The following is a 24,611-nucleotide window of genomic DNA, read 5'->3' as shown; positions in this document are numbered from 1 at the left end:
AGATCTCTTTAAAGCAAAAAGAGAACAATACAATAAAAGTTATTACTGAATAACTGTATGGCAAAGGTTCCCAGTTCCTACTTCAAATGAGAATATTTCTGATACTATTCTATCAGAATCACCTGGATATTTATTTGAAAATATAGATCTTCTGAACTATTTCTGAAAATAATAGTTCAAGAGGTCCAAGGGTTTGGTTCATCTGTATTTTTTACTAGACCTCTCAGGGATTTTCTTGTGGAGTTTTTCATTAGGTGCTTCCTAAAGATGATATTCAGGGTACTTGAAAGCTTTTGAATGTGTACTTGGCTTATGTGTATATTATAATCCTGACCAGATAAATTTATGAATGTGGCTTGGCTATGTTCTGGGTTTTTTTTTTTATTTCTCAATTTTATCTATATACTATTTGCTAAATTTATTGCTTTAAAATTATTACATTTTAGAACATTATAAGCTGTATATAGAACTGTAGTGTTTAATTACCATCTTCAAGCTTATTTCTTTAGATGTTAAATTAAAATCCCTGAAGAGCTCAAGGTGTTACAGAAGCTATCCTACATTTTATGTTGGATGGACTTATCATCTTTGGATATTATTTGTAGGATGTAGTTATGACTAATTCTCTGTCTTGTGTAAAACATTCAGGTGAAGTGGTATCTGGATCACTGAGGATTGGTACTATTAGTGCACCAATATATAATACCCATGAGAAAATGAAAGTGCCTGATGTTCTTTTCTATAACAACATTCAGGTAAGAGCATCACTTTATTTACTTACATAAATAACCACTTATTGTGGTAATTAGCTCTGAGAAATGATACTTATGTTTAATTATATATGTAATTTTCTAAATTAAATGTAGATGATGCAATATGACGTGTTGAAACATCTTTTATTAAAGTATTAAAAACTTTAAAATTCTTTTTTTTTCTCCTCTGGTGAGATTTTGTTTTCTTTTTTTTTTTAATTGATTTTTTAAAAAAATAAATGACAGCGGAATGCATTACAATTCTTATTACACTTATACAGCACAATGTTTCACATTTCTGGTTGTATATAAAGTATGTTGACACCAATTCTTGTCTTCATACGTGATGTCTATCACACATTTCACCATCCTTGCTAATCCCCTGCCCCCTGCCTTTCCCTCCTACCCCTCTTCCCTATCTAGAATTCATCTATTCCTCCCATGCTCCCCCTTCCAAAGGTACTTGAAAATTGGAGGAGTTGCTGTTATCATTAGGGTTATAAATTTTATATGCACACATAAACAAATATTGTATGGCTGTACTTCAGGTTGATAAAGTAAACCCATTATTAAATTAAAAACAAACAGAACTTCTCATTCTCTTTATTTTCTTCTTAGTGAAATCATTTCAGTAATTCAAAGAAAGTGTATCTCATACATCCTACAATTCCAGTATTTTTCTTTTTCTTTTCTTTCTTTTTTTTTTAAGGGAGTGTGATGGAGAATTTTCATCTTACAAACTAACCAATAATTATGGACTTTCCACTAAGATTCAGATATAAGTTTATACCTAGAAAGCCATATTGTAGATATTCAATTCAATTAGATTATTTTCAGGGAAAATACTCTGAATATAACAGTTTTCTTTTCCAAGTTTTCCATGAAGTGGTCCTTCGGTCCTTCCTGCCAGCCTTTTCAATTTTGTGTGATTGAACCTAGGGACACTCTACCACCAAACTACATCTCTACCCCTTTTTATTTTTTATTTTGAGACAGGGTCTTCCTAAGTTCCTGAGGCTAGCCTTGAATTTGTAATACTGCTGCCTCAGCTTCCCGAGTTGCTAAAATTATAAGTGTATGGCTCTATGCTAGGCTATGTATTTCTTTTATAATGAAAAAGTACGTAAAATTTTCTCTAATGCTTCATTATTATTCTGCATGTAAATAGTACATTTAATTTACAAATTATGTTAGAACTTCTTACTATTTTTGCTATGTTAAGGCATTAGCAAAATTGAAGTTAAATTTATTTTTTAATCTGACATTCTGCAATTCTGTTTTTTGTTCAAATATCATAATTTAAATCACTAAATTATAATAACAATATAGAAGGTATCCAGGCAAATTCTTCTTTCTTAATAAAAATACTGGCTTAAAATTTTGAAATCTGTCCAAACTACACTAATTATTTTTGGCATAGCAAAGGCATAACCCTGATTTGATTTTAATTATTAAGAATCAGTTAATTAATGTAGATTATATTTTTCTTCAGAAACATTAGTGTTCTTGCATAATCAGTACACAAATAAACAGAAAATTAAATTGTAAGACAGAGGAGGGAAAAAACTCTTACCTAATAAATAAAGACAAAAACTTGATATACTATTTCTAAAAAATTGATGGTATCACCCTCTGTCCATGTAATGAACAAAGAAAACAAGAAATCAGGGTACTGTTATAAGTAACATTTAATTGAAAAGCTCTACAGCAGCAAGGGTTGAAAAGATTTCAGAGTGTATAACAATATAGGAAATTCAGTAGGAAAGAGGATCATTGTGCTCTTGAACATAGTGTCTGTTGCCAAGGTGTTTATGATATAGACTTGGAGGGCTGCAGGGCTGCTGTGAACTTTACACAGAGCCCCTGAGGGACTTCTTATAACCTGTCTCCAAATGTACCTCCTCCTCTAAAAGCATTATGAATTAACCACTAATGAAAAAGTTTTAGCTGTACCAATTCTAGGGAAAGTGGCTTGATTAAATTTGCTTTTGCTATGTATTACTGATTCTGTTTTTGCTGCACTTCAGCTTTGAAGCAGTATGCTTCATAGTCTTTTGCAGATTGAGGTACCATCTTGTTTTATGCCCTGTTGTTCCTTTACCACATTGCATTGAGAATGGTTTTGAAAATGTGTTCTTATATATCATAGGGCGAAGCCCTGTGTTTTCTTTATTTTGTATCTCTAGCAAATAACAAAGTGCCTGGTGCATAGCAATTGCTAAGTATATAAGTGGTGAGGGGATTAATAAAAGGATAAATAAGATTCTGAGTGTTCATGCTAAGGAATATTTTTTTCATCCAGCCACTCATTAAGAAATATTAGACTTGTATCAGTAAGGAGGAGAGATTTGAGGGAAGGAAAATTAATAGTCTCTTAATAAGCTTTAGATCTGAAAAAAAAAATCTTAAATATTTATTGTGGGTCAGACCTTGTCCTAAGATCTTGAGATAAAGAGATTAAAATAGTCACTTGAGCAAATGCATCTTTAGAGCTCAAATTGCTCTTAATCTAATGGAAAAACAGGCAAATACACATGGTTACTTCACAGTGTGATGGAAGTATATACAAGTTATTGTGCTTACCTTTGTGAGGTGATCATCCCTGATGATAAAGATCATAGAAAATTCGTTAACAAGACAAAGCTGGGCAAGTCTCTCAGAGACTAGCATTTGTAGAGACTTGCTTATACGAAAGAGTAGCTCATTTAGCACAGAGTAGCACAGAGCTGAGGTTGCAAATAGAAAAGTTTAAGAGATGAGCCTGATGAGTTAGGAAAGGATCAGATCATCTGAGCTTCTCAAATTAAGGAGCTGGGATTTCTTTCATTGGTTTCCTCATCGATGAAAGACTTTAAGCACATTTGCTAACTTTGCATTCACTCTTGAATGTTGTCTAAGAGTTAGAACCAAGGCAAAGAGAAACTAGTTTAGAGTTATTCTAACATTCTGGGTGAAAGTTAAGAAGGACCTGAAATGAGGTAGTGAGAGTAGGGACAGAGTAGAGTGGACACCTCACAGGGCTATTTAGAAGGTAGAGTCCTTGGAACTTTGTGTTTGTTTAAAACAAAGATTCTGCCTCAGGGAGCACACAGTGTGGTGGAAAAGTAAACTGAAGAGTAAGTAGAAAATGATTCTAGATTCTTCCCATCCCTGGAACATTGTGTGAAAGAAGGAGAGTGGTAGGGGATGAACCTGAGATTAAATCAGAAACATGAGAAGTACCTTTGTTTCTAAAGTATTGAGTCACTTAAAGAGTTTTGAAAAATGAATTGGCAAGATTTTGAACAAAGAAGTGATTGTATGAGAATTATAGAGAACATATTGACTCAGAGAAACGATGAAGTTTCAGAAGCTAAATTAGCTTAAAAATTATATCTACCTACCTGTCTATATATATAGGCCAGAGATAATAATACCCTAAATTCAAACTGTGGAAATAGTAAAGAAATAATGAATACTGTTGATCTTTTTTTTGGGAGTTGGTGGTCTTGGATTTTTTTTTTATCTTGATAAAAGAGAAGCAAGGTGGGCAGGCTGATTATGATAATGATGATCATTTGATCAGGCAATAGAAAATGATGGTATTAATTATGAAAAGAAAAGGAAGAATGAAGTTGTTGAAGATAATGTAGTAAGCCAAGTTTTGGATTTGAGTATGCTGAATTTAGGAAACTGGGCACTAATCAGGGGGTGTTATTATTAGTCATCACTGAGAAATCTTGATGTTTGAAGATCAGGGTTAGCTGCAGCCATGAGATGGATGAGAGAATTTAGGTAGTATAAGGTCATAGGTAACTTTTCTAGCACTGATGTGTGGGTACCAACTCTGCACATAGCCCTCACTTGGATCTTAGGTGGGTGACTGTGTACAGATAGGCATGACTTGTTCTACCTCATACTGAGACCCCAAAGAAAGCAAGTAAAAAGTTAATGGAGAGAACAAACAAAGGAACCAGGGGAAAATCATATGGAAAGAATTGCTTCAACAAGATGATCTAGTCCAGAAGACTATGGAGAAAAATTATTAAAGGCAGGGAAAAATCAGGAGAGAAAGACACCTAACTGAAAGCATAGACTTAAGAAATCATCTGCAGTGCCAAGTAAAAAAGAAGGCAAGACAAGAATTATGTTGGTTGTGACCTTAGCCTTGTTAGTGTTTGTGGATTTGAATAATCTAGTTAAATGTAATGAGCATATGAAGTAGGAAGATTTAGAATAAACAATACAGATAAGAATTCAAATATAGTTTGCATTCATTTTCATTATTATGCAGCCATCAAGGTGCTCCTTGCAACTTTTCTATCCATTCCTCATGCAGATTAGCCTATTTATTTCAGGAAGAATTTAGTGTTTTATGGAAATTGGTATTGACTTTTCATCTGAATTAAAATGTAAAGATCTCTGGCGTATATTACCACAGAACTCAGTTTTAAATTATTTTCTAGGACTCACTTTTATAGGGAAATCATACATCTCAGTTTATCTTAGTTTGCTTTTAAGACAGTCTCAATTTAGGCTGGGAATGTAGTTCAGTTGGCATAGTGCTTGCCTAGCATACACAAGTCCACTGGGTTCAATCCTTAGCATCACAAAAAAAAAAAAAAAAAAAAAAAAAAAAAAGATAGTTTGTACCTATTGTGACCCAGCATAATTATTAACAATGAATGACTGGCTCTTTATTTTAAAAATGTGCCAGAATGACAATAAGTAAATATGCTCATTTTATTTCATGCCTTGTTAAAACTTTAGCTCCCTAATGTATCTAATTTTAAAAAACAAAAACTATCAAGATAAACATCAGGGGCTACTCATTTGTTCTCAAGGTAGGAAAATGCTTTCTTAGTTTTCCTTTCTAAGAAACAGACAGAATGAAAGTATACTAAATTTGACAAATGAAAGGAAAATTTCCTGGCTCTCTAAAAACTAATTTAAAAAAAGAAAAGCAATTGACATACCAGATAAATATCTATATATATATAAAATGTTAATATAAAAGATTAATGCAAAAGGTTAATTTGCCTTTTTTAAAAAATAGGGAACTTCAATAAGTTTAGTACTTATGAGGCTGTTATTTGATTTGATACAGAAAACCAAGAGAAAGTAATAGGGATATTAACTGTGCTAGGATGTAGTTCATTTCCTGACCCCCAATGAGCTTTTGTAACCTACTTATAGGTGGCCTATTTTTTAAGATACAAAAGAGCAATGTAACTTTCTCTGTAGCTATTGTGAACAACCTTAATCTTGTTCTTTTATTATATTGTGTCATAATTCAAATAAAATATTGTGGAAGTTAAATAATATATTTAATTTCAAAGCTATATATAGTTTTGAAGGTAATGGTTAAGATGATGTCAGTCTAAAAAGTTTCATAAAAATTGCTGATTATTTTTGGAAGCCATTATATATTTACATTAGCAAGTGTCAATTTAAATATATATTAAATTTCAAGACAATGCTACGTAGTTTAAATAAAAATACTTGAATTATAAAAATAACTTGAACTGGTCAATTGGTTGTACTTGCTCTAATGGGCTGTTTTAAGTTTTCAGTATCAGTGACCCAATTGGTTATGTAGTTTACTTATATCTAACTCATTAATTTTGTTTTCTTAAAAGTTAAATTACTTGAGTATTCTATCATAAAGGATGTCTTAACTTCCAAGAAGATATCTATAGAGTTAACTTAAAACACAGTTAACCTGTCTGTGGTCCTGTTTTTCTCTAGCACATGATAGTGATGGAAGACATGCTCAAAGACTTTCTCCTTGGAGAACACTTATTATTGGTTGGTAACCAGGTAAGTTATGGGTGAAACCCAAGTTCTAGCAAGTAAATTACAGTAATAGTTTCAAAGCAGTAAGTTTTTTTGTTGTTGGAATTAAGTTTTTGGAATTGCTCCCTTTTTCTCCCAGTAAAATGACTCATTTAATTAAAAGTTGAATGTCTACCTTAGACTTAACCTTAGACTTACTTCAAGGCTTAAATCAGACCCCATTCTACTCCACAAGTGTGCACTCTTCTTGCTCATATCTGTTATTCCAACCCTGCTCACCGTCACCTATCTCCTGCATTAAGGCAATAATTTCCCACCAAATACACTATAAACTTGTCTTCACTCTGCAATCAGATTGATACTTGTACAACTAAAATGTGATTAAGTTTCTCTTTTGTGCTTGAATTGTCTCTCCATTGCCCTCAGGTATGGTCCTAAGTCTCTAGTATGCTTGACAGGCCTGTAGAATTCAGCCTTTGCCCACCTATCTGGTCCAAGCTTTGGCTCTTCTTTGCTCTGGATGGCAGCTTGAGCTTCTCAGAACTTCCATTAGTTTCTTATTTCCGTTCTGGTCCTTAGTGCATGGTTTTTTTTTTTTTTTTTTTTCCCTACATGGAACACTCCCTGTCTCTTTATATCATGCCCTGCCCTAACTCCTAGGAGGGAGGTTTTCCCTTCTCCCTAGCTCAGTTAAGTTCTCCTGACCTCCTCCCTCTGTCTCCTTCATCACACAAGTTATATGGTATTGTATTTACCCATGAATGACTCTTCCCAACTTGTCTGGAAGCTCTTGGAGGGCAGAGACCTTGTTTGTCTTATTCATCTCGGTCCTTGGTTCCTAGCCCAGTACTGCTATAGATATTCAATATATGTTTATGGAGGAAATGAATAGATATTCTGTAGTTAGAGGGTTCTGATAATTTTCCTTAGTTGAATTATCATACCCACAGTAAATGGCACTTTGGGTCTCATTTTTAATTAGTCTTAAATTAATGGTGAAAAGCTTTCAGAAGTTTGTCCTTTATTTTTTCTTTTTTGTACTTATAAAAATAGTACATATTCTTAATATATTTAGCCCCTCAAACTGACAATTTTAAAGTGCTGTTTAAAAATAAAAATGGGCCAAATGAGTGTTTTACTGGCTGAGGCATAGGCTTGAGGGTTAGCTGGCTAGAGATCCAATAGCAGTGTTCCTACATAATGGTGTGTGACTTTGGGAAATTGCTTATCTTAGACTATTTCCTGATGTCTAACCTGGGAATAAAAATAGTTTGTATTCTACTGGGCTAATGTAAGGATAACATGATATAATGCATGGAAAGTACCTCACACTGTGCTCTATTCTGCCAGCTAAAAATAAAATCACTGTAAAATTTAAAAAGTACTTTAATGTATCTTGTTTCATGTTTTCTAAACGAGAATTAAAAAAGTAGAACAATAAATTATTCGTGGCAGTTTTTTCCATAAAAGCCCCACCTTCTTTTCTTTCCTGAAAAATCATTTTTCTGTATACCTGAGGTGAAAGGATGAAGATCAGTTGACGGTATTTGTTCCTTGATATCGAAAACCATAAGTCAAGTTGTCGTCTTACTTTGAAAAACAGTGAGTCTGTGGACTGTTAAGTCTTATATAGCCCAGAGTGCTTCACAGACTTTTTATCAATTTAACCATGGCACTCAGTGTTTCCTTTTCAAAACTTCTTCCATCACATGAATATCCTCAACACAGAAACTGATGGCCTCTCACCAGCAGCAGACAAGCCTATAGAGGAGAGTAGACTGAGAACATACCGAGCTGGGCTCAAGGGGCAACTTTTCTAAGTAGCAGGCTTGGAAAAGGAAGGTCCTTGGAGTTCAAGGCATGGGGTCCAGGTGTTTTTGAAGCATTCATTGATATTGATGTGCTAAGGTTTGTTGAGTGGAATGCAGTTTCTCAGCAAAGATAGTTTTTACTATTAAGCTATTAATAGAATCAGGATTTCAGGACAATCATTTACATTAATGTCAATGTTAGAGTCTTACTAGTAACCAGAGATGGGGAGCATATTCTAACCTCTGGAGGAATGAGGGGAGCTATGCAGGGTGAGGGGTAAGATGGAATGGAGGTTTGCTTCTGCTTTATGAGAAATTAAAAAGAATATGTGAAAGTATTTTGAAATTATTCTGGAGTGCTATACTAATATTGGTGTAAAATTTGCCTTGCCTCCTCTCATCTGTTTCAAGTCCCAAGGAAGGGAATGACGCTAGAACAAGGGCTAGGCAACAGGGTAGGTGTGGTGGAGGGAAGAGCAGCTACAGTTCTATAGGCATGTGGTTAGTCCCTAGCATCTGTGAAGATGGATGATTCAAACCTGTCTAGGGTTGGTTCAGGAACCAGCTGTACAGGGTTGAAGATACTCCGGGGCAAGGCAGGAGGTATAGGGTATCACAAACTTGTCAGTTCCATCACATTTTACATCTTGCTTTCTTATATCCCTATTCTACCACCCTCCACTTAAGAGAAAGAAGAATTAACAAAGGGAGATTATGTTCATTAAAAGTGTGCTATGTGTCATTGGCCTTTTTCATATTGGAAGACATTTCTCTTCTTTCATTATAAAACTCTGAGATTGTCAGTGTTCTATTATAGTACAAATGTTAAAGAAAGTATTAGGTGTGTAAGTAATTTCTGCTACCTGTGTCCATTAAATTGTTTAATGAGAAAGTCTAACTCTCTTAGACTGCCATTTGATACCCTCTATTGTTTTCTGCCTACCATCTCATTTCTCCCCTCAAGCTCTTGTTCTCAGAGAAATTAAATGGTCTGTGTTCCAAATAAACTTTTTTTTATCAGTGTTATATTTCAACCTATGTTTGCCACCATACTGTCTTCTTTCCTCCATCCTTGCTTATTCAAATGCTTTCCAACTCAGAGTGGCAACGTAGTATAATGGGAATGAAGTAAACTGGGAATCTGAAGGCCTACTTCTGTGTTCAGGTTTTTAAACTGTGTGTATGATATGGAGTAAATTCCTAATCTCCTAAATAGGCTTTTTCTTTCCTCTCTCCCTCCCTGCCCCCCCTCTCATATCCATAAAATAATGATTGGAATTGGATGTTTTCTAAGGTTGCTCATAGCTCTAATATTCTATAATAGTGGGTCAATATAGATTTCCTTGATTTATGCATCTGCCTGTTCTGTCTCTACTGAAAAGAATGAGCCCCTCAAGAAGAGTCTTCATTAATTTTGCTTTCTTCCCAATGCCTTGTATATACTAGATGTTAAATAAACACTAGATTTTAGAGGACTATAATAATATAAATTCCTAATGAGTAGGTAAAATGATTTAGAAATAATATGAATTTTAAATTTCAAATTGTATTATTTTTAGGAAATTCTGAAAATGATTGACTGTATTTTTTCTTCTGTAAGCTTGCAGCTGCTGAATTAAAAATACAAATGGATTAGATATAATCTAAGAACTCTTCTTTGAAGAGAGTAAATAGTTAAATGGCCCCCTCAACTAGGTATGATTCCATGATAGGATTAGAGACTGGCAGTGTTATCACTAGAATTGACTAATAAAAACTTATTATTTTAAAATTTCATAATAATTAGCTGAGTAGTACTAAGAAAATTAGATGAGGTATAACTACCTAGGCTTACATTTTATAGGTTGGGGAATGGAAATTATATTCATTTATTTAGATTGTCTTCAAAATCTAAATAATACATTCATATACTTTAGCAAACTTCTTTTTTTTTTTTTCAAGCTTTTTTCAATAGCTAATGTCTGTGTTTAGAACCAAGTAAGATTCTATGGTTAGACTTTTGACTGCCTCCTGGAAGGTGTGAGGACATGCAAAGCCACCTGTAGTGTTACTTGCAGATTGCATATCTTGCTGTGCTTGTCTAAGTACAGGTACAGAGATTTTTTTTCTTTCTGTGTGCTCTCTGCATCTTGGTCATTTAGAAGAGTTCTCTCTTCAGGAATGTATGCCTTTGCAGCCACAGTAACTCAGGTCCTTCTTCTGTAGCTTTGAAAATGCCATATTTCATCCATCAAAGGTATTTGAAACCTCTGTTAATATTTCATGTACTTTCTCACCTTCACCTCATATCCACCTTCTGAAACATGACAATGAAAAAATAAAGAGACAAGCAAGTGAAGATATAGGTGATAGTTTGGGGACTATTGACTCTCAGCTTTCATGCAATACTGTAATTGGTGTTTTCCCTCAAATGCAAAGTGACAGCCATCTGGGAAAATGCCCATTTAAATCACATGATTTATTTTGAAACCAATTAAACCATTTGTAGCAACTGAGCAGACTCCTACCTTTCTCTTTCTAAAGCATTAAGCAATGACTACTCAAAAAAAGGTAAACTGAGGCACAGTGATGCATGGCTATAATCCTAGTGATTTAGGAGGCTGAGGCAGGAGGAATTGGAGTTCAAAGGCAGCCTCAGCAATTTAGCAAGGCCCTAAGCAACTTAGTGAGACCCTTCCTCTAAATAAAATACAGAGAAGGGACAGGGATATGGCTCAGTGGTTATGTGCCCATGGATTCAATCTCCAGTACCACCCCCAATAAAAGTTAATTAAAAGTGAAACATAGAGATTAAATATTGACAAAGAACCCAACAGTGAGTTGGCATAAATATGTGATAAAAAACTTAATGAATGTTTCTTCCACAAACACCTATAGAGAGATGTCTACATAGCTTTCTGTTTGCAAACTAGATACTGGCTGAAGTTCATGAAAGAAACTTCAACAATTGAAATTATAACTGGAGCTATTTCAGAAGACTGTTTTTCTGGCAGTTTTTACAAATGAAGAAATTAAATTGAATAGGTGTTGATTCTGAGGCATCTCAAGATTCATCACCTTTATTTTGCCCAATCCTACTTTTTTTTTGTAGATAGTATTATCTTTTCTAAGAATCTATAGTATTAGACAAAATTTCATGTTTCTTGGGAAGCTAAAAACAGTCACATAAAACACCACTTGTCATAGCAAAAGAAAATAACTTGCATCTTTATTTTGGTGAAATAAAATAGACTTGTTTATCCTTTATATTTTCTATGTGGGATTTTGTGGCATAACACATCGCCTTTCCAGTAAATGAAGCAGAATTGCTGTCTTTCAGCCAAATAAGATGGGGAACACTGAAATCATATGCTTGATGGTCACATTGGATACAGTACTCCATATCATGGAACTGCTAAGTGTGCTGTCACACGCATTATTTTCTGCATATTATAATTATCATATTATATATATCTATCATGCAATTAAGAGTTCCATTATGGTATTACTATTATTATTATCATAGCACAATTTTCTACATAACAAAGAGAGATGACAATTTGTTTTCTAATGAGTGATGCTTTTGTTTGGTCCTGGCTTTAGGTTAAGAATAAGCTTCCTGCCTTCTGCATCTTCCCATACTGGCTTTACTTTTAATTTGTAGTCTTATTAAATTTGATACACAAAAATTTATAATGACAATGGAGGTTATAGAATCACCCTAGAGGCACATCATTTCTTTTTGTTTAAAATATCCCAAAGAATAAACTTATGTTTAGGGGTAAAAATGCTTGAATTTTCAGAGATAGTTATATTTTATTAGATATTTTAAGGGAAAAAAATTTTGCAATGTGATGCTATAAACTGCTTAGATACCCTTACATAAGAATTATCTTTAAAATCTGCAGTGTTTCATTTTTTTAGAAATGAAAATTTAATCAGTTACATAAAATAATGTCACTTGGTTGTTTCTAGAACTAGACAACATTTCAAAGCAAGTCATCAAAATTTAATTTATATTTAATGAGGCACAATTAATTATTCACAATTACTTCTGCATGAATATAGCCCAATAAAATCATTTGCTAGGGTTTGTCAACATTTTGTCTTTTTGATTTTAAGCCAGCTTTGTGTATCATTTTATCAAATAATGGCAGTCTGCTGATGTTTTTCTATTTAAAATCTCCTTTTGTTCCATGTTCATATTTTTTTGCCCTTACCAAAATTCTGTATGTAACAGAATTCTTTAACAAATAAAAAACCAACTCTGGAAGATTTTTATATAGGATGTCTTCTGTATCTCTTCTGTTCATGTTTTTGTTTTTACATGACTGATTCTGTGGGCACTCTTCACAGTTGCATGGCAATGTCTGACCTAATAGCAGTGAGACAATCCAAGAAAGCATCTCTTACCTATTTCCTGTGAAAAGTTAAAGATGAACCTACTTGCCTAAAAAGCAAAATGTCCTTTATAGAGAGATACCCCTAATGATAGACAGTCTGGCTCCAAACTCCTTTTATAATTCTTCCAAAGTATAGTGTCCACCCCTTCCATGCTCAGAATTCTGCCTGAGTCATTTTTTTGTGGTATATACTTTGTAAGGTCTCTTTCCCTTCCCTCTTCGTGTGAAAATCATGCCATTTCAACAACTCAGATGTTGTTTTCCTCTATGAAGCTTTTCTTCATCTCCCCCAAATAGAAATAGTCTTGTTATCCTTTGAACTTTTATAGGATTTTCTCACTATTTTGATCACATTTTCTTTGAAATTGTTTTGCTATGTATTTGATTTCATCTCTAATTGAATTAGAAGTTTATGAGCAAGGATTTTCCTGTGTCAAATTTATCTTCTGTTTCCCCCCCCTCTTACTCCCTCCTTTGTGTATCCCTTCTCTCTGCAGTGAACTGGTGCCTCTGCCACCTCTATCTTGGCTTCAATGTACTCTTTCTTGTCCTCTGTTCAAAGCAACCAAATTTCTGGGTCTCTGTGACTCTCTGACTGTCCAGTATGAATTTCAGTGAATTCCCTTTGTTACTCACCTTACTGAGAAGCAGCATCTCAAGCCATCAAGCAACTGGAAAGCGCACCCTTCTCTAATCTTCCATCTTTGGTCTCCTCATTCTACACTCATTCTTATAGTAGTAGTTATAGTAGTAGTAGCAACAAAAACAACATGATAAGTAACTTGTTGAGTAGTTTTAATAGGATATAATAAGAGCCTGAACATACAGAGTAAAGGACATTTAAAAATTTTTTATGGAAAAATTAGTATACTATAAATAGCAGATATGTAACAAATCCCCTTGAACCTAGCAACCAGCTGCTACAGTTAAAAGTTCTTTTTGCCATTTTGTTTTATTTATCCCCCTAACACTTATTTTATCTCATCTTTTAATAAATTATCCTTCTTTCAGGTACTTCGGTATTTATTTATAATATAACCACAATTTAATTATTATACCTATTAGTAATGATCTCTTAATGTGATATTCCATCTATTTTCAGTTTTCTCATTTATCTTGAAATGTTATTTTATAGCAGTCTTATTCCAGTCATCCTCCAAATAAAGCCTGGCCATTGCATTTAGCTGATACAGCTTCCAAGTCTCTTCAAAATAAAGATGGCCCATTTTTATTAGTATAAACATTTTATTCAAAATTATACTAATTAATGAGTTTCTATTGGTAAAATATCTTCAAGAGTAAGGTTCATTAAGCCAATTTAATTTCTTAATTAATTTATATCACAAGATTATGATACTTATTTTTCCAGGCTTGAAATAACTTCTTTCTTTTCTTAATTTTCATAGCACTGATTTTAAAATTTTTTTATACATTATGAAATCAGTGAATATGTACTTAGGGTCAACTAAATAGAACTCTGTGTACATTGTTACTATATAATTCTTTGTACCTTCTCTCTATATTAATTATAACTTTACTGTAATCAGGGACTTTATTTTTTTATGGATAGAAGCTTAGCAAATGTTTACTTGAATTAATTAATATTGAGATACTGTGCATATTTTATTGCCAAAATTAAAGAATGTGTGAATTTGCTAATTAATTTGAACTGAGTCCTGGCAGGTTGTTACTGTGTACCATCAGAAATATACTGTGTTGCTATGCCAGAGCAATTGTCTGAAATCTGTAGAGAGGCTGAACAGTTTGTCCAGAGATTTTCCTGTGTTTCCAGCTGGTAGTGGCAGCAGGGCTTTTGATAACTGAGTGTGCTGTGCTTCTACTAGCTCCAGTAGTGGGGGTTGGGGAGGAATCCTAAGACTTTGAAATGCATGTTTTCATCAAATATAGTGATACTCATCTCTCTCTATAATATATATTCTGTCCCTTCCCCAATCCCTTGGTTAGTGAAGTTGCCTAAATTATAGTCTGGAAATAAATGTCATTTTTTTTCACATGCTCTCTGCCAATTTAGATAGTCTATATAGTAGGTTTTTTTGTTTTATTTTTTATTTTTTGGTGCTGAGGTTGGAACCCAGGGTCTCACATATACTAAGCATGTATTCTACCACTGAGTTATACTCCCAGCCCTATCCAGTGTTTCTTAGTGAATCTTTTGTTCTCACTTATTTTGAATTTGTATATTGTTCTTGCAGACACATTTATTTTTTCCCCCCTGAAGTATTTATCAGGATTGCTTTGGTGGCAACTAATGGCTGACCATACTACCCAAAAGTTTCTCTTTGCCCTTTATAGCAACAAAACATTTCAGAGGGGAATCGTAGAAATATAGCTTTTATTATGTATGTGTAAAGAGAAGTTACAGTCATGGAAACTAGAGGTGCAATTAATTTGACTTCTCATTTGGCTTCTCTCATTTGACTTCTGAGTAGTCTTTGTTGGCTTTTATACAGGGAACCCTGTGTGTGTGTGTGTGTGTGTGTGTGTGTGTGTGTGTGTGTGAATGTTTAGGGTTATTTGCTATGTAGTTAAAGTATTTTTTCTGATTACATAAGTAATATGTATTTATTGAGATAATTTTGAAAAATAAGAAATTACTAGTGATCATATAGTATCAATCTCTTATTTGGTTATAGGATTAAATAGCATCATTATATGATATTATTTAGAGATTGGTTTGTCTAGGCCCTCCATATTCTGCATATTCAAATGAGCATGCCTAGGCTCAGGTGGTGGCAGACACCTCCATCTGAGAGGAATTTCACAGGGAGTATAGTCCAAGTGTCCCAATGCCTAGTATAATATACTTTTAGCCATTTTATGCAAAAAAATTCAAAGGTTCAACATTTGATGGAAATTTTAAAGTTAAAAAAAGCAGCTGAAATTTTTTTCTTGATTTACTGTGATATCAGTTTCTTTTGTTCTTTTTCATTGTGTTTGATATTTGTTAATGACATTTATATAGTAACTTTTCTACAAAGGAACATAGGGAACAATGTAAAGGAACATAGGGTACCATGTAATAAAAATATTACATGAACTGAACCAACTTTGTGAAAATTATTAAGGAATTGGGGCAACTGGTTTGACCCAACTGGTTTGGAAGAGAGACTCAAAGAAACAATGTTTTAGAGTATGAGGGAAATCTGAGCATTGGAAGTGGCACACACTCTCTTGCAGGCTATTTAAAATATTACTGCAGAAAATAAGATCTGGAATTACCCCTCCCTATTCACCCTCATGGTCCTTAAATTCTATGCAAGAAGTCCCAGCCTCATGATGGGTGATTGTTACTTGCTTTAGGTTATTTTATGGCCTTCTAGTAGAGATCTTTGACTCTGTGACATCAAGAAATAAACACGCATGTCAGTTTAAGGAGGCTACCTCTTGACTTACCTTTTCCATGATGAAATGGAAAATACAGTCCAATTTCTTTAGTCAGTATGGATTTGTGTTCAGAATCCCTTGTGTACAAGGTTCTTAACTTCTTAAAACTTAAATTTGCCTCTCTCCAAAGCATTTCCTCCTCTGGTATAAGGATTTAAGTGCACTGGAAGGGCATTTATGCATGTACCAAAGGGCTTGTGTTAGTCAGCTTTTCATCTCTGTGACCAAAATACCTGACTAGAACAACTTAGAAGAGGATAAGTTTATTTTGGCTTATGCTTTCAAAAGTTCAGTCCGTGGTGGGCTGGTTCCATTGCTCTGAGCCTGAGGTAAGGCAGAATATCACAGTGGAAGGGCATGGCAGAAAGAAGCTCTTCAACTCATGGCAGTCTAGGAACAGAGAAAGTGTGATGCACCAGAGACAAAATATGAATCCCAAAGGCACACCCTACCTGCCTAGTTACAACCCAGCAGTCCTTTCAGATTGTCAACCCATCAAATGGATTAATGCACTAATTAGGTTACAGCTCTCATAATCTAGTCATTTCACATCTAAACATTCTTGCATTATCTCATATGTGAACTTTCAGAGAACATCTCATATCCAAACCATAATAGGTCTCTATAAATGTTACCTTCTTCCTCTTTATTTTCACAAAGGGAGTGGAAGATTCCCGAAAGAGGTTTCTACCCTCTTTAGTAAAAGCAGATCACATGACTTCCTTTTCCTTTTCTTCCCTCTTTTGCTCAAAGTTTAATAGAGTATCTGTAGATTATATGTGAGTCAGTGGTGATAGAGACATAAATAGGAAATCTTGTCTTATCTCAAGGAGTGTGTCTACTTATCAAGGCACCTGGCATAATACTAGATAGAGTACAGTATGCAGAGAGAGAGAGAGCAGCTTAGGAACCAAAAGGAGGATGTCATTCTGGATCTTAACACTGAAGAAGAGAACCAAATGGACAGTCAGGAAAAGCTACAGAGAAGTGAAGACAATTCATCATAATACTAAGGAGTGAGTAGAAGATGACAAACAGGGAAGGATGAGCTATTTTAATCAGAAGAAACGACATGATGAAAGATGTGGAAGTATGGAGATACTTGTTCAGGAAATGGTCCACTGATAGGAGCATGTGTGAGAATGGCAGAGGGTGGCAGAGCAAGCTTGCGAGTTAATCTATTGTTGTGGGGCTCCTCCAAGACTTGTTACTGTTTCTTCAATGTTAATGTCCCAGGAGAATCATTCTTGGTCCACATCTCATTCCTAGACTAGTTTTCCTTTGCCTACTTCCAGTCCTCTATAGTCCTTTTCTCCCACTCTTTTTCATTCTCCTTCTCCCCCTTGACAGAACATGGATAGAGTTTCCTAAGCTCTGTATTCAATTCTTGTTCGACTCTCGGAAGCCCCTGAAGGATTTTATGGCTGATCTCTTTGAAGAAATAGGATAACTACAATAAAAAACAGAAAAGATTAAAAGAACCCTATAATCCTCCTTAGTTCTTACAAGTCATGTTCCCAAAGCTTTTCTCTCACAGAAACTGGAGGCATGCTTATTTTCTGCCCTCAGTTTGATTCCTATCTACAGGATTTCACAAATTTCCTACTTAACTCTGTATTTAATGGTCCCTCTTTCCAGTACATTGTCATGAAGAACTCAATAGGACAAGAAAGTAATGATAAAAATAAGGGGCATTCTTATGAGATAGTTGGTATTTTTTAGCATCTTTCACCCCACAGATCCCTTTTTAAAAATTTTATTAACTAAATATTATCCTTACCACAAGTAAATAATGATTGTTTTAATTAGTTCTTGTGTTACTGTGATCAAAATACCTGATAAGAACAATTTATAGGAGGAAAAGTTTATTTTGGCTCATGGTATCAGAGGTCTCAGTAGATTGATGACTGACTCTGTTGCTCTAGGCCTGTGCTAAGGCAGCTCTTTATGGTAGAAGGACCCAGCCCAGGAGAGCTGCTCAGCTCATGGCAAGATCAGGAAGCAGAGGTGGGAGGAGAAGGGGATGGGATTCTAGGAAGGATGTATCCTTCTAGGGCACCTCTCAGATGACCTAACTTCTCCAGCTGTGCCCCACCTGCCTATAGTTTTCACCCAGTCCATGCAACAAGGAAGGGCTGATTACTTATAGCTCTCACAGTTTGATCATTCCACCTCTCAATATTCCTGCAGAAACACAGCGCTTTAGGTGGACACCTCATATCCAAGATGTAACAATTTATTTTATTTTAATTTTTATTAAAGGATATAAATTGTATATACAGGATAATAATGGCTAGCAAGTAAAGATAGATATGCACGGGAATAAAATGAAAATGTTAACAGAGTGTTAAGCAGTTGTGCATGAAGTGATGTTTTGTTTTTTAAATTTCCTAGTGAGGAGTATGAGTATATGTATTTTTATAGTGGAAAAATGAAATGTTGTTTATGTATTTATTCAATTAACGTAATCCTGAGGATTTTCTGTTCTAGGCAGAAACTATGATTGGACGGAAAAACTGCTAAACTGTTTCATTTTGTTCAGGATATTTACAGAAATTCCTTCCTAGATTATTCTTTCAGCATTTCCTCGAAGGAACTACCAGAGCTTCCTAAAATGAAGTAGGAAGTGACCTGATGAGATCTCTGATGTAGAAAAATAACTAAACAAATTTATTTGGGGATTTATGATGGGACTGGCCCATCATGAGTCTTGAGGTAGCAAAGCAAATTGGACCCTTTCCAGGAGTCCAGAGGGAGATGAGCTACTCATGAGCTGAGACAGTAAGCTGGAGAGGAAGGAACAGATATGGAAGCAGACACTTCAAAGTAAACATGTCCAAAATTAAATTGCATTTAAAAAACTCCTCCCCCACCAGCAAGTTCACTTCTCCCCTATTTCTTTCTCAGTAAAGTGTCTGACCTACTACCCTGCTGCCCAAGATAGAAACCTTGATTTCTGTATCTCCTTTCAGTCCATCACAAAGTCCTTTTAGTTCTTTTTCCTAAATAGCTTCTAAGTTCATCCAGTTCTCTTTACCTTATAATTAGGCCACTATCATCTCCTTCTTGAATTTTTTAAGTCTTCAAACTGCTTTCCTTTGCTATCAGTTTTCTTTTTTCTCTGTCTGTCTCTCAGATCATTCCATCAGAGTTATCTTCCAAAGCAGAAAATCTGTTCTTTTTACCCCTCTGCTTTTCTGTGTTCTCAGTGAACAGTGCAAACTCTCAGCTTCTAAGTCTTTGCGAGAGTTAGACCCCACCTCCCTTTCTACTTTCTTACTGCTCCCTTCCTTACCCTTAATGTAGCATTTGAATTCACCTTCACAGCTCCCCAGTTCACTGTTGCCCACAAGTTTTTCCACACACTTCTCTCTCCTCCTTCCCTGTACCCTCTGACTGCTTGATATCTCAATGGAAATATCACTGTTTGCAGTGGGTCTTTCTAAGCCTTAAGTTAAATCTTAACTGTCTCAGATGCTTCATATGATGACTCTAGATCATCCTGTATATCTGTAACATTTGCTTAGTTGCCTGTGTTCCCTAGTAGACTGTAAGTCATGAGTGTGGCCAGAAGCTATTGTTTTTATTTCTTGTTTTAAATTTACCACCATATCTAGCACTACTAGGAAGGTGCTGTAACTCTATGTGCTCATATAGTTGATGAATTAGACAAGAAAGAAGGGATGAGGAGGGAAAAGGAGGAAGGGAAGGAGGAAGAGAAAAAAGAGAAGGATGGAAAAAAGGAGTGGGAGGTAAAGAAAACTCCAGGTTTTATTGATAGGGACTGCAAAGAGCCTAGTGACATTTTGAATGGCGTTTGGGGGAAAATGGGGTAAAATACCACCAAATATAAAAAGTATTCTAAGATTTCTTCACTTAGTGGCAAGACACAGAGCAATACTAATATATTGGAGTTAAAAGAAAAGATGGGTAGTTTGACTAGAATCCTAATGAATTTGGTATGAACATCTGGTACAGAAGTTAAGTTGTCAGAGTAAGAGGTCTCCAATGGAGCTTAGGAAAGAAGTGTGAGCCATATGTGATGACTGAGGTCATGGGAGTGGGTGAGACCTCCTAGAGAGTATGTGGAACAAGAAGACAGCTGAGGTTGGAGTTCTGCAGATCCTGATACTTAAAGAAACACAGCAAAAAAATTCCTTAGTAGTAGCTGAGGATCTCATCCTACATCTGTGGGAACTGTGAGCTCCTAAATGGTGCATTGCTCAAGAGAACTTTGGAAAAGCATGACTGATCCAGTAACTTTGCAGTTGGTAAGGGAGGAGGAACTCCTTGATAGTAGCTTTTCATGATTCATTGCTTTCAGGAAATCCTTCCTATTTCTGACATGCTAATGCATTTATGATGTTTGCTTCTCTGTAGGATCACTGAATTTAACAGAGCTGAATAATTAACACAGACATTTTACTTACCCGATTTTATCTATTTAAAATTTGATGTTTATTGCAGCATGCCATTTAAAGCTTACATAGCTGTTGTAATTGACATGCAAATGTGCAAATGTGATTTTCTGTCTTTGTGCTTCTGTGCTAAGCTTGAAATTATTTTGGGTGAAATCCAGTTAGATACTGAAAAGATTCCCTAGAAGATGAAATGACCCATTATTCCTGCTTTAGTGAATCTTTCTGTTTGGCATTCTGCTCTGATACAACCTTAAAGTTTTGTAGGAGAAATAAATTGAATCATTCACAAATTGTCCAGCTTTTTAAAATTTATAAATAACACAGATTCCATTATTAAATGTTCTTATTAACATGATCATTAGATAATTAATATTTACTGAGTGCATTATTAGTATCAGGTGCTCCCTGGGGTCTGGGAATATAGTGATAAACCAAGCAGGCATAAGTCCTTCTCTCCTATAAATCTCCATGAATCCTGCTTAATTGATTTGAATTTCCAGCTTGGTGCTCATAAAATACTTTTTTCCATAAGATGTTTAGTATGTACTTAAAATAACTCTAATAATGCTTGCCTCTCGATTTGACTTTTGTTATTACTACTAGGTACCATGCATTGCTCTGATGTAACTAATTATTTTTTTAGAATGGATCATAGAATTGAAGAAAGAAATAATTTAAGGCTCATATTTCCTTTAATAAATTTATCACTGAAAAATTAATATAACCCATAATGTAGAAGCTAAGAACATGAGCTTCAGAATCATACACACATGGATTTGAGTTCTGGCTCAGAACTCAAATTAGCTGTGTGACTGTGTACATGTTACTTAACTTCTATGAGATTTCATGACTTTTTATTATTATTTTTGTTATTTTAGTTATACACCAAAGTAGGATTAATTTTGACATAATTATAAAAGCATGGAATATAATTTGTAAAATTGGTTCTAATTTAGACCCCACTATTTTCTCTTCCTCTCTCCTCTCCTGATTTCTCTTCTCTTCCCCTTTTTTTCTTCCCTCTACTGATCTTTGGGCTATTTACATTTTTTTTTAATTAGTGTCTTGGGCATGTACATGATGGTGAGATATATATATATATGAAAGTTGGGTCATATTCATTGTCCATTGTCTTTGTCTTTCAACCCTACTTCCTTCCCTTCATTCCCCTTTGTTTACTCCACTGATTTTTCTTCCCCTCCTCCTCCTCCTCTTCTTCTTCTTCTCCTTCTCCGTCTCCTCCTCCTCCCTTTTCTCTTCTTCTTCCTCCTTTTCTTCCTCCTCCTCCTCTTCCCCCCTGCCTCCTCCTCCTCTTCCTCCCCCCCACCTCTTCTTCCTTCTCCTTCTTCCCAGAGCCTCCCTTATTTTGGATTAGCTTTCCCAAATTATAGAAAACTTTTGACCTTTGACTTTTTGGAACTGGCTTATTTCACTTAGCATGATAATCCTCAGTTGTATCCATTTACTGGCAAATGCCATAAAGTCATTCATCTTTATGGCTGAGTAATACTCTGTTGTGTGTGTGTGTGTGTGTAATATTTACTTTATCCATTCATCTGTTGAAGAGTACTTAGGATGGCTCCAGAATTTAGCTGTTGTGAATTATGTTGCTATGAACAATCAAGTGACTGTGTCACTATAGTATGTTGATTTTAAATCCTCTAGATACATACCAAGGAATGTGATAGATGGGTCATGTGGGGTTCTGTTTCCAGTTTTTTGAGGAATATCCATACTACTTTCTAGAGTGGTTGCACCAGTTTTTCAGGTCTACCAACAATGTATGAGGATACCCTTTTCTCCACATCCTCTCTGATATTTATTGTTACTTGTATTCTGATAATCATCGTTCTGACTAGAGCGAAGTGAAATCTCAGTGTAGTTTTAATTTGCATTTCTCTAATTGCTAGAGATATTGAACATTTTTTCATATATTTGTTGACCAAATGTATTTCTTCTTAGTGAACTGCATGTTCAGTTCATTTGAGCATTCATTGATAGGGTTAATGTTTTTTTGGAGTTAAATTTTTTGAATCGACAGCAGAATGCATTACAATTCTTATTGCGAGTATACAGCACAATTTCTCATATCTCTGGTTGTATATAAAGTGTGTTCAAACCAATTTGTGTCTTCATACATGACTTTGGATAATGATGTTCATCACATTCCACCATCCTTGCTAATCCCCTGCCCCCTTCCTTTCCCTCCCACCCCTCTGCCCTACCTAGAATTCATCTATTCCTCCCTCCCTACCTAACCTACTATGAGTCAGCCTCCTTATATCAGAGAAAACATTCCGCATTTGTTTTTTGGGGGATTGGCTAACTTCACTTAGCATTATCTTCTCCAGTGCCATCCATTTACCTGCAAATGCCATGATTTTATTCTCTTTTATTGCTGGGTAAAATTCCATTGTGTATAGATGCCACATTTTTTTTTTTTTTTTTTATCCATTCATCCACTGAAGCGCATCTGGGTTGGCTCCACAGTTGGGCTATTGTGAATTGTGCTGCTATAAACATTGATGTGGCTGTGTCCCTGTAGTATGCTGTTTTATCCTGGAGATTAATGCTCTACCTGAGGTGTGGGTGGTAAAGATTTTTCCCATTCTATAGGCTCTCTCTTCATGCTTTTGTTTCCTTTGCTGTGAACAAGTTTTTTAGTTTGATACCCTTCTATTTATTGATTCTTTGATTTTACTTCTGTGCTTTGGGAATCTTGTTGAGCAAGTCATTTCCTAAGCCGACATGATGGAGAGTTTAACTTACATTTTCTTCTAGTAGGAGCAGGGTCTCTGGTCTAATGCCTAGGTCCTTGATCTACTTCAAGTTGAATTTTGTGCAAGGTGAGAGACAGGGGTTCAATTTAATTATTCTACATATGGATTTCCAGTTTTCCAAGCAGCATTTGTTGAAGAGGCTATCTTTTCTTCAGTATATGTTAATAATGCCTTTGTCTAGTCTGAGATAACTGTGTTTATGTGGGGTTGTCTCTCTGTATTCTATTCTATTCTATTAGTTTTCATGTATGTTTTGGTGCTAATACTATGCTCTGTAGTATAATTTATGAGATCTGTTATTGTGATGCCTTCACTTTTCTTGCTAAAGATTGCTTTAGCTATTCTGCTCTTCTTGGTTTTCCAAATGAATTTCATGACTGCTTTTATATTTCTATGAAGAATGTCATTGGAATTTTAATAGGAATTGCATTAAATCTGTATAGCACTTTTTGGGGATATGGCCATTTTAACAATATTAATTCCCCCCTGTCCAAGAACATGGGAGATTTTTCCGTCTTCTAAGGTCTTCTTTAATGTCTTTCTGTAGTGTTTTGTAGTATTCAGTATAGAGGTATATCACCTCTATTACCAGTGTCTTACATTTTATGGGGAGACCAAATAATAATTTGTTTATTTTTTTTTATTTCACCTCTTTTGTTAGATAGAATCCCAAGTATTTTTTTTAGGCTATTGTGAATAGGATAATTTATCTAATTTCTTTGTCAATTGGTTCATCATTGGTATGTAGGAATGCAATTGATATGGACGTTAATTTTATATCCTGGTATTTTGCTGAATTTGTTTTTTAGTTTTATAAGTTTTCTGGTGGAGTTTTGGGGATCTTCTATATTTAGGATCATGTCATTGGCAAATAGAGATACTTTGAGATCTTCCTGTTCATATCCTCTTAATTTCTTTCTTTTGCCTAATGGCTCTGGCTGGAGTTTCAATACGTTGAATAAAAGTGGTGAAAGAGGGCATCCCTGTCTTGTTCCAGTTTTTAAAGAATAAGACTCTCAATTATTCTCCATTTAGAATGATATTGGCCTTGGGTTTAATGTATATACCTTTTAAAGTACTGAGATATGTTCCTACTATCTCTAGTTTTCTACTGTTTTGAACATGAACCAATGCTGTAGTTTGTCAAATGCTTTTTCTGCATCTATTGAGATAATCACATGATTCTTGTCTTTAGGTCTATTGATTTAGTGAATTAAGTTTATTGATTTCCATATGTGGAACCATCCTTGCATCCCTGGGATGAAACCTACTGATCATGACGCAC

The 24,611-nt window shown here is 34.9% G+C and overlaps 1 protein-coding gene across 1 annotated transcript in view; it reads left to right on the top strand.

Annotated features, from left to right (window-relative positions):
- The window catches only part of Vwa8 (von Willebrand factor A domain containing 8), a 392,265-nt gene that overhangs the window by 160,682 nt on the left and 206,972 nt on the right, over window positions 1-24,611 (top strand). Inside the window, exons 19-20 of the mRNA XM_076872295.1 lie at window positions 649-755; window positions 6,480-6,551. Coding sequence (XP_076728410.1) covers window positions 649-755; window positions 6,480-6,551 — 179 coding nt within the window. The remainder of the gene's footprint in view (window positions 1-648; window positions 756-6,479; window positions 6,552-24,611) is intronic.

The sequence above is a fragment of the Callospermophilus lateralis genome, chromosome 12, assembly GCF_048772815.1.
Source record: "Callospermophilus lateralis isolate mCalLat2 chromosome 12, mCalLat2.hap1, whole genome shotgun sequence".
NCBI classification, from domain to species: Eukaryota; Metazoa; Chordata; class Mammalia; order Rodentia; family Sciuridae; genus Callospermophilus; species Callospermophilus lateralis.
Note: the sequence above shows the minus strand (reverse complement) of the source record. Positions and strands in the feature narration are given on the sequence as shown.